The sequence below is a fragment of the Dendrobates tinctorius genome, unplaced genomic scaffold (genome assembly GCF_039654945.1).
Source record: "Dendrobates tinctorius isolate UK_male_01 unplaced genomic scaffold, ASM3965494v1 ptg000143l, whole genome shotgun sequence".
Taxonomy (NCBI): domain Eukaryota; kingdom Metazoa; phylum Chordata; class Amphibia; order Anura; family Dendrobatidae; genus Dendrobates; species Dendrobates tinctorius.
This window is the reverse complement of record NW_027361810.1, coordinates 842414-853088: the sequence shown is the minus strand read 5'-3', so window position 1 is coordinate 853088 and position 10675 is coordinate 842414. Positions and strand designations below refer to the sequence as shown.

The 10675-nt window shown below is 55.4% G+C and overlaps 1 protein-coding gene across 2 annotated transcripts in view; it reads left to right on the top strand.

The window, feature by feature from the left end:
• Positions 1–3474: 3474 nt before the first annotated feature.
• Positions 3475–10675, top strand: part of SEC22A (SEC22 homolog A, vesicle trafficking protein) — a 28801-nt gene continuing 21600 nt past the window's right edge. The window contains exon 1 of one of the 2 annotated variants that reach the window (XM_073545272.1): positions 3475–3601. In XM_073545272.1, the coding sequence (XP_073401373.1) occupies positions 3493–3601 (109 nt within the window). In that variant the 5' untranslated portion in view covers positions 3475–3492. Of the gene's footprint in view, positions 3602–5589; positions 5746–10675 lie in introns of those variants that run through there. The other variant, XM_073545274.1, reaches the window with a different exon arrangement.

Sequence of the window (10675 nt, the reverse complement as noted above, 5' to 3'; positions counted from 1 at the left end):
TTATATATGTAGATTGGTAATACAATAAATTGTTTTGATAAGTAGAGGCCAAAAATTGTTTTCCGGTTGAGGTGCCACCTGCAGGTCATTGTGTCTTTCTTCAGGTTTATGAAAATGAATGTTTAAACTGTATTTAGTGATAAAATGGTGAATGTGTGGTTTGTTTGGCTGTTTTCTTTCTGAAGGGAGCAAGTTTACCTTTCAAATGGTGTATCATTTGTGTGTGTTGGTGCAGTATGAACGGGGATACAAAGGAATCACCGAAAAACAGTGTTTAGAAATAATAGAAGATACAAAATCGGAACAAAACAATGCAATAACAGTAAATAGGAATAATGAAAGGAAATAACGGAACCTGATTTCACAGAAATGGCTCAGCGGAGAGCGGTACTCCTCAGCAAACCGGACAGAACCACAGCAAGCAGCACCTCGCAGGACTGACAAACGACCCAACCCAAATTCTGCTTGTTTTGACCCCAAGGTTACGCCTCATACCTCCCCGTTGTGTGTCTTCGGCCCGGTTTAGGTTCTACGATGTCTGAACTTAGGAGAAAAAAAACAAAACAGCATCCAGATAATACAAGGTCTGGAAATCGCTGCCACACGTTCAGAGAAATGTATTGGACTGTTAGGCCGGGTGCACACAATCCGGAAGGGGAAGCGCATGTCCGCTGCGTCCAAATCGCTGCAGTCTATTGGGCGCAGGTGACTCTACTGATCACTGAACTGTGCGGATTCACCGTGTCCAATACATTCTACGCATGTAATTTGTTACGGAGACTAGCGTCTCCAGTAGAGAAATCGATATGCTGCGGTCTGGAGAGATGCGCCACATGTCCGTCTGCACGCATAGTGGATATGGGATTTCATGACATCCCATCCACTATGCTATAACATTTGAACGCTGCACAAGTATGCAGCAGCTACAGATCATGGGCACATACCGTTAAAGGTGTTGTCCATTTCATTGCCAATTGGCTGTTACCTTTAAAAAAAACAAACAAATGGAGCTCTTCTCCCCTTCCCCCATATCTAGTGCTGTCTCTGACTGTTGTTAGCTGTTTTTAGTTTTGGTGGTGACATCGCGCCTCGCCCCGTATCTCCTGCAAGTGCCATCGCTCCTCTCCCCGTATCTCCTGCAAGTGACATCGCGCCTCGCCCCGTATCTCCTGCAAGTGACTTCGCGCCTCGCCCCGTATCTCCTGCAAGTGACATCGCGCCTCGCCCCGTATCTCCTGCAAGTGACATCGCTCCTCGCCCCGTATCTCCTGCAAGTGACATCGTGCCTCGCCCCGTATCTCAGCTTAACACCAGGCACTGGGGTGACATCAGAGGCAGCGATGGACCTGGGAAAGGTGAATAAAGCGCCGTTGTCTGGCTGCTTGTCTGCATGGCTCAAGCTGGGGGGCTTCCCCTGAGGGGATTCCTTGTTTCTCTAGGATCCCTGCGCGGCCTTGGACTCTGACTCCTAACAGTGTTAATGACCAGCATTAATATGCCAGAACCGAGAGGCACCATGGATGATGAATGTATACCCACGGTCCCTACCATATGAGCTGGACCAAACGAGGACTGATTGTCTACATCTAATGAAGAAGGGGAGGAGGCGAAAACGCCAAAAGGACAATCACAAAGTCCATATGTGTTAAACTATAAATGCTTTAATAGATACAAATGACACCCATGTTCAGTGTAACACGGCGGGGGCGTAATGGAAGGAATCCGGAGCATGCGTTGGGATAGCTGCACTCTCCTCTCTGGGGTGCACGCTGCACTCTCTCCTCTGGCCTGCACGCTGTGCTCTCTGGGTGCGCACGCTGCGCTCTCTCCTCTCTGGGTGCGCACGCTGCGCTCTCTCCTCTCTGGGTGCGCACGCTGCGCTCTCCTCTCTGGGTGCGCACGCTGCGCTCTCCTCTCTGGGTGCGCACGCTGCGCTCTCTCCTCTCTGGGGCGCACGCTGCGCTCTCTCCTCTCTGGGTGCGCACGCTGCGCTCTCTTCTCATGTCACTAGTTCTCCGTTAGCGGCTTTTGCACTGTGATTGCTCCTTTTGTGTCTTTACATCTTCTAGAAATACTGCCATGTTATATGCCCATGTGCTCCGCCGTGTGTTACACTGAACATGGGTGTCATTTTAACCCTTGTCTACCAGACCTGTCATTTGTACCTAACAAAGCATTTATAGTTTTACACATATGGACTTTGTGATTGGCGTTTACTACCAACTGCTGAAGTGTAAAACATGGAGGACAGCAGCGTCCTCGGAGGAACGGAGGCTTTATCCCGCTGTGCTCTGTTGCTACCTCCATCGCTGGTGACGTCTCTCCCGAGGACTGGTGCCGTCTCTCTCAGTCGCTGGTGACGTCTCTATAGCTGGTGATGTCTCTCCCGAGGACTGGTGACGTCTCTATCAGTCGCTGGTGACGTCTCTCTCAGTCGCTGGTGCCGTCGCTATCAGTTGCTGGTGACGTCTCTCTGTCGCTGGTGACGTCTCTCAGTCGCTGGTGACGTCTCTATCAGTCGCTAGTGACGTCTCTATCAGTCGCTGGTGCCGTCTCTGTCAGTCGCTGGTGCCGTCTCTGTCAGTCGCTGGTGACGTCTGTCGCTGGTGCCGTCTCTCTGTCGTGTCAGTCGCTGGTGCCGTCTCTGTCAGTCGCTGGTGCCGTCTCTGTCAGTCGCTGGTGCCGTCTGTCGCTGGTGACGTCTCTCTGTCGCTGGTGCCGTCTCTATCAGTCGCTGGTGCCGTCTCTATCAGTCGCTGGTGCCGTCTCTGTCAGTCGCTGGTGCCGTCTCTGTCAGTCGCTGGTGCCGTCTCTGTCAGTCGCTGGTGCCGTCTCTGTCAGTCGCTGGTGCCGTCTCTGTCAGTCGCTGGTGACGTCTCTGTCAGTCGCTGGTGACGTCTCTGTCAGTCGCTGGTGACGTCTCTCTGTCGCTGGTGCCGTCTCTATCAGTCGCTGGTGCCGTCTCTATCAGTCGCTGGTGCCGTCTCTGTCAGTCGCTGGTGCCGTCTCTGTCAGTCGCTGGTGCCGTCTCTGTCAGTCGCTGGTGCCGTCTCTGTCAGTCGCTGGTGCCGTCTCTGTCGCTGGTGCCGTCTCTATCAGTGGCTGGTGGCGTCTCTGTCAGTGGCTGGTGGCGTCTCTGTCAGTGGCTGGTGCCGTCTCTGTCAGTGGCTGGTGGCGTCTCTGTCAGTCGCTGGTGACGTCTCTGTCGCTGGTGGCGCCTCTATCAGTCGCTGGTGACGTCTCTGTCGCTGGTGGCGCCTCTATCAGTCGCTGGTGACGTCTCTGTCGCTGGTGGCGCCTCTATCAGTCGCTGGTGACGTCTCTGTCGCTGGTGGCGCCTCTATCAGTCGCTGGTGACGTCTCTGTCACCGGCCTCCTCTATATTGCGCTGAAAAAGAACTCAGAATCTGCCGTAAAGCGTTTCCCATCCTGCACGACCGAAACCACGTGATCAATACACGACCACGTGCCCAGTCCTCTGACGCGGTCGCCATGGTGACCAACATCTCCGCTCCCAGCATGCAGCAGGCGGGACACGTCACATACGAGACAGAGAGGCCTGAACCGGCGGCGGAGACCGGAGAGAGACGAGACCGAGAAGGTGAGAGGACGGCGACACGTGGGGGAGACAAGTACAGGAGCACGGTGTGAACAGCGGCAGAGGGCGACCCCCGTCAGGCCCGGCACAGAGACTGCACCACCCCCCGTCAGGCCCGGCACAGGGACTGCACCACCCCCCGTCAGGCCCGGCACAGGGACTGCACCACCCCCCGTCAGGCCCGGCACAGGGACTGCACCACCCCCCGTCAGGCCCGGCACAGGGACTGCACCAACCCCCGTCAGGCCCGGCACAGGGACTGCACCAACCCCCGTCAGGCCCGGCACAGGGACTGCACCACCCCCCGTCAGGCCCGGCACAGGGACTGCACCACCCCCCGTCAGGCCCGGCACAGGGACTGCACCACCCCCCGTCAGGCCCGGCACAGGGACTGCACCACCCCCCGTCAGGCCCGGCACAGAGACTGCACCACCCCCCGTCAGGCCCGGCACAGGGACTGCACCACCCCCCGTCAGGCCCGGCACAGGGACTGCACCACCCCCCGTCAGGCCCGGCACAGGGACTGCACCACCCCCCGTCAGGCCCGGCACAGAGACTGCACCACCCCCCGTCAGGCCCGGCACAGGGACTGCACCAACCCCCGTCAGGCCCGGCACAGGGACTGCACCACCCCCCGTCAGGCCCGGCACAGGGACTGCACCACCCCCCGTCAGGCCCGGCACAGGGACTGCACCACCCCCCGTCAGGCCCGGCACAGGGACTGCACCACCCCCCGTCAGGCCCGGCACAGAGACTGCACCACCCCCCGTCAGGCCCGGCACAGGGACTGCACCACCCCCCGTCAGGCCCGGCACAGGGACTGCACCACCCCCCGTCAGGCCCGGCACAGGGACTGCACCACCCCCCGTCAGGCCCGGCACAGGGACTGCACCACCCCCCGTCAGGCCCGGCACAGAGACTGCACCACCCCCCGTCAGGCCCGGCACAGGGACTGCACCACCCCCCGTCAGGCCCGGCACAGGGACTGCACCACCCCCCGTCAGGCCCGGCACAGAGACTGCACCACCCCCCGTCAGGCCCGGCACAGGGACTGCACCACCCCCCGTCAGGCCCGGCACAGAGACTGCACCACCCCCCGTCAGGCCCGGCACAGGGACTGCACCAACCCCCGTCAGGCCCGGCACAGGGACTGCACCACCCCCCGTCAGGCCCGGCACAGGGACTGCACCAACCCCCGTCAGGCCCGGCACAGGGACTGCACCACCCCCCGTCAGGCCCGGCACAGGGACTGCACCAACCCCCGTCAGGCCCGGCACAGGGACTGCACCACCCCCCGTCAGGCCCGGCACAGGGACTGCACCACCCCCCGTCAGGCCCGGCACAGGGACTGCACCACCCCCCGTCAGGCCCGGCACAGGGACTGCACCACCCCCCGTCAGGCCCGGCACAGGGACTGCACCACCCCCCGTCAGGCCCGGCACAGGGACTGCACCACCCCCCGTCAGGCCCGGCACAGGGACTGCACCACCCCCCGTCAGGCCCGGCACAGGGACTGCACCACCCCCCGTCAGGCCCGGCACAGGGACTGCACCACCCCCCGTCAGGCCCGGCACAGGGACTGCACCACCCCCCGTCAGGCCCGGCACAGGGACTGCACCACCCCCCGTCAGGCCCGGCACAGGGACTGCACCACCCCCCGTCAGGCCCGGCACAGGGACTGCACCACCCCCCGTCAGGCCCGGCACAGGGACTGCACCACCCCCCGTCAGGCCCGGCACAGGGACTGCACCACCCCCCGTCAGGCCCGGCACAGGGACTGCACCACCCCCCGTCAGGCCCGGCACAGGGACTGCACCACCCCCCGTCAGGCCCGGCACAGGGACTGCACCACCCCCCGTCAGGCCCGGCACAGAGACTGCACCACCCCCCGTCAGGCCCGGCACAGGGACTGCACCACCCCCCGTCAGGCCCGGCACAGGGACTGCACCACCCCCCGTCAGGCCCGGCACAGGGACTGCACCACCCTCATCGTGCCCGCCGCTTGTACAGACAGGCTGTGCGCGGGGACAGAAGCCCCCAAAACCGGTGTCTGTGGATCGTGCTGCTGGGTCATCAGGTAGAATTACTTTCATGGCTTCTCCATTGCTGCGGTGATGGCTGGAGGCCGCTGATCATCGTCCCGGCAGGTACGTTGCATGCTCTGCAGGCACAAGCAATCTGTTCTTCTCCAGCTGGGAATAAGCGGCGGGTTCCTGAGATCAGGGCATGCTGGAAGCTGTAGTTCCACAGCAGTAGGCGAGGCAGATTGCTGCTGCTCCGAAGTCTCCCCTGATGGAACTTTAGTATCTGCGGCAGCTCCCGTCCCCCGCTGCACAGCAAAAGCCCCCGAAACTTTGCAGTACAATATCCCCCGAGCTTCGGCCGCAGAGCGTAGCACTCAGCGGAACGTCTCACCGAGGATTGACCAGACCGGATACAATGGTAACAAATCCTCAGCAGTGAGAAGTCGTAGGTCTGGACAGGTTTTCCACTTTTGGATGTGAGCAAAAAAATGCTTCCATTCAGTGACAGCAAGCAGAAAACTTAAACTATTGAGTAACTGAATGATGAAGGGCATTAGAAAGCTGCAGAGCTTCGCCGTGACGTCTCTGGGCTGCGGCGGAGAAGCAGCGGAGACCCGACTTTTTGCGCCACTCATCAGAGACCCCCACTCAGCAGACGAGTTCTCTGTACCCCCCCCCTGCTGCTTTCTACCTAGGACCGATCTCTAAACATCTGCCACACTTTCGCTCTGTAAGTCATTCGCTCGCCATCGCTGTTCTGCCCACAGCAGCTTTTTTTTTCCTTCAACATCTTGCATTTTTTTTATTATTTTTTTTCAAACTTTTCCGCAGTTCATTAAATCGTCTTCTGTGGAGGAGTTTGGGTTATTAATGTCGCATTAATGGAAACTGCAACAAGATGAGCAGAGATTTCACCAGATAAAGTCGTATCTTCAGCCAAAATCACAGAATATAGAAGAGCCATTTACTGCGCCATATTTCATGTGTAGCGGAGAGTAATGATCGAGCAAATCCATCACTGAGGAGGAGGAGGATGGGCGTTGTACCTGCAGGTTAGAAAGTAGTGATCGCAGGGGACATGGAGCATCATAAACTGCACTCAGCATCCACCAGGCCTGAAATGGCTGATAACGGGGAGTAATAGATTGTAGTCTCCTGTCCTACAGTCTCCTCCCCAGTAATGGCTGATAACGGGGAGTAATAGATTGTAGTCTCCTGTCCTACAGTCTCCTCCCCCAGTAATGGCTGATAACGGGGAGTAATAGATTGTAGTCTCCCGTCCTACAGTCTCCTCCCCAGTAATGGCTGATAACAGGGAGTAATAGATTGTAGTCTCCCGTCCTACAGTCTCCTCCCCAGTAATGGCTGATAACAGGGAGTAATAGATTGTAGGTCTTTTTTATTATTATAAAATCCTTCACGACGTTACAAAATAGAACACAACAGAACAAACATAGAACAAAAACTCCAATCAGAAACAATATGACAAAATCAGACACAAACACAAAGAAATAAACCAGAAATGGAAACAATAAGGGAAATTCTCGACCTACAAAACGGGAAAAGAAAATTAAATTAAAGAAACAAAAAAAAAAAAAAAAAAAAAACGAAAAAGGAACAAAATTACAATAATCACACCAGTACCCCCTTAAAATAATAAATAAATAAAATCATGTAAAACCCCCGACCCAGCTCCATTCACACTATTATATACAACCCTGAACTACATTTACACCGTCCTATATACAATACTATATACACTATATACAATATAAACATATGACACCAGTCCGAATATTGTACAAGACACACCTAATACCCTCTGGTCCCACTGCCTTACCTCACAGCCTCCCCCTTACACCGCCACATTCACACTTACGACAAACCTAATTACAAACATAGTATACAAAATTAACAAAATGTATATATTTTTCCTTTTATTTTATTTATTTTTTTTTTTTTTTCCTTTTTTTTGGGATTTTTTTTTTTTTTTTTTTATACACTATATATAAAACACACATCTACTCTAACTATCCCACCACCCCTGATCCAGCTCTGGCCACAAAGTTCAGGATTTCTCCGAGCTAGGATCAGGCCCCAAAGTTTTTCCCCAGGCGGGGCCTGGACCAGGCCAGATCAGTCTCTTATCACCGCTGTTGAAAACCCCCCATCCCCCCACCCAACCTAACTAAGACCCTCTATTATACACAATATATACAATACATACTTTACGCTATATACAATATATACATAAACCAACATTACAGAACATAACCTACGTACTCACCACTTAAGGCTCAAGTTCGATGCTTGCAAACCTTCTATTCAGGAGACTGAAATTCAAAACAAAACTCTAGAGTGAAAAGGCATCAGCCCACCACCAGGATATAGGAGTACTAACGGACTAAGGCACCCCGAAGGAGAAACCCCTCCAGAGATGGGCCGCCCTCCGGGCACCCAGTCTTTCATACTCCAGAGAATGGACCTTCACCAGGGCACCTAGGATGCTGCTATAAACTTCGTCTACACGGAGGATTTTACTCTGCGTCGAAACTAAAACTCGTGCGTTCCACGTGAAGTACCTGACCACTGCGCTGACTATAAATAAAGTGACTCTGTCCCTTCTCCCGAGGTCTCCGAACGCTCCATAGGCCCACTCGGCATAGGACAGAGTAGCCAGCCGCGGCCAACCAATGGAAGCTCCCACCCTGTTGTACACCTCTGTATTAAAGGGACAATGAAGCAGGAAGTGCTCCATGCTTTCCAGCATGTTAGCACAAGCCTCACGGGGGCAATTCCTGTCCTCGGAGCTCCTGTACTTCAGATTGTCCCTCACATACAACTTACCTTGGAAGCAGCGCCAAGTCAAGTCCCAGTACTTCTTGGGGATCCTATTAGAATTTAACAAACTCAACCCAACCTCTAGATCCCGACTTGGGCAGTCCTTGAGGACCAATGGACTCTGAAAATGCGAAAGCAAGACCCGCATGTCGAGGAGTTTCCTCGGTAGGGACCTCACCTCCCACATTCCCAGACCCCACCGGCGCATCATCTTCAGAACCGGGGTAACATAAGCCGGGAGATGCCCATGCGGTGTGCGAAGATCCTTCAATCTTCCCCCTGTCTCCCATTCCTGGAAGAAAGGCTGAAACCATCCCTTGCAGGAGAATACCCACGGAGGAGCCCTCTCTTTCCAGAGGTTTGCGACGTTGACCTTCAAAAAGGTGTTCACTAGGAACACCACGGGGTTCACCATATTCAACCCCCCTAGTCTCCTCGTGCGGTAAGTGACCTCCCGCTTGACTAGGTTCAGTCTATTCCCCCATAACATCTGAAAGAACAGACTGTAGACCCGAGTCCAGAGAGGCTCTGGCAAGACACAGACGCTGCCCAGGTAGATTAGTAAGGGGAGCAGGAAAGCTTTGCACAGGCCAACCCTTTCCCTCAGGGTCAAAGACCAACCCTTCCATTGGTCCACTTTTTGAGCGACACCTTTGATTCTGCCTTCCCAGTTTTTCGTGGGGTAATCACCCTGACCAAATTCGATGCCTAGGACTTTGGCGTGTTCTTGGGGTTCGGGGAGGGTGTCCGGAAGATCAAACCCGGGATCCCCGCCTCCCAGCCAGAGACTCTCACACTTGCCCTGGTTGACCTTGGACCCGGAAGCCTCCGAGTAGCTCTCCACTTCTGACATCACCACCATCGCCTCCTCTCGCGAAGAAACAAAAACGGTGACATCGTCCGCGTAGGCCACTACCCTCAGGATAGCCTCTGGCGCCACCCCGCCCATCCCCACCCCCGCCAACGGTCCACACTCGATCCTTCTGAGGAAGGGATCGATCGCAAACGCGTACAGCAATGGGCTAAGAGGGCAGCCCTGACGGACACCAGATCCTACCCCGAAAGGTTGTCCAATCCACCCATTTACCAGAGGGAAAGTCTCAGCCCCAGCGTATAAGGTCTTAAGCCAGTCCACAAACCCCCCAGGCAGACCGTACCTCAAAAGAGTGGACCAGAGGTACTCGTGGTCAACCCGTTCAAAAGCCTTTGCCTGATCCAGGGTCAGCAGGAACCCCTTCCAAAGGCCCGCCCTGCCTTGCTCCACGGCCTCTCGGACACCCAGAACAGCACTGAAAGTGCTACGGCCAGGAACGCAACAGTTCTGAGCCTCTGAAAGCAGCCGCGGCGCAAACTTCACCAGCCTGTTGAAAAGTATCTTAGCCAAAACCTTCCTGTCCACATTGAGAAGTGCTATGGGACGCCAATTCTCAATGCGTGACGGATCCTTACCCTTTGACAAAATGATCAAAGCTGACCTCCTTAATGATCTCGGCAGGGTGCCCGAGGAGAGACACTCATTAAACACCTGAGTCAAGAGGGGAACCAAGGAGTCCCTAAAGGTCCTAAAGAACTCGGATGTTAAGCCATCCGGACCTGGTGATTTTTTGGGCCTGAGCCCATCGATCGCCAGTCTCACTTCCTCTTCTTTTATCGCTTCTGCCAAAACGTCCAGCGAGAGGTCAGCCCCTGGCTCCGGAACAGCTTCAGCCAGGAAAGCCGACATCCTGTCACGATCCAGTTCCCTCCTTCCCAAGAGGTGTGAGTAGTATGAACTGACGACCTCCAAGATCCCTGATCTGGACCTCTTCAAGGATCCCGTACTGTCCATCAGCCCCGTCACTATCTTACTATTCACTGACATCTTGCAGCTTCTGTAAGGGTCGGGCGAGTAGTACTTCCCGTAGTCCCTCTCAAAAACCAAAGATGCGTGCCTATCGTACTGACACCTCTTCAGCAAGGACTTCACACCGGAGATCTCCTCGCGGCTACCTCCAGTCGAGACAAGATGCTCGAGTCTCCTCCTCAGGCTCTGATACAGGCGATCCCTGTTCAGGCTTCTGAGGTTCGAGAGTTGCCGGAAGAATTTCGCCACCCGATGTTTGAACATCTCCCACCACTCTGACTTAGTGTTACTTAGGCCCAGCAGCGGTACCTGGCTCTGAAGAAAATCCTCAAAAGACCGTCTTACAGCTTCTTCCTCAAGGAGTGATGA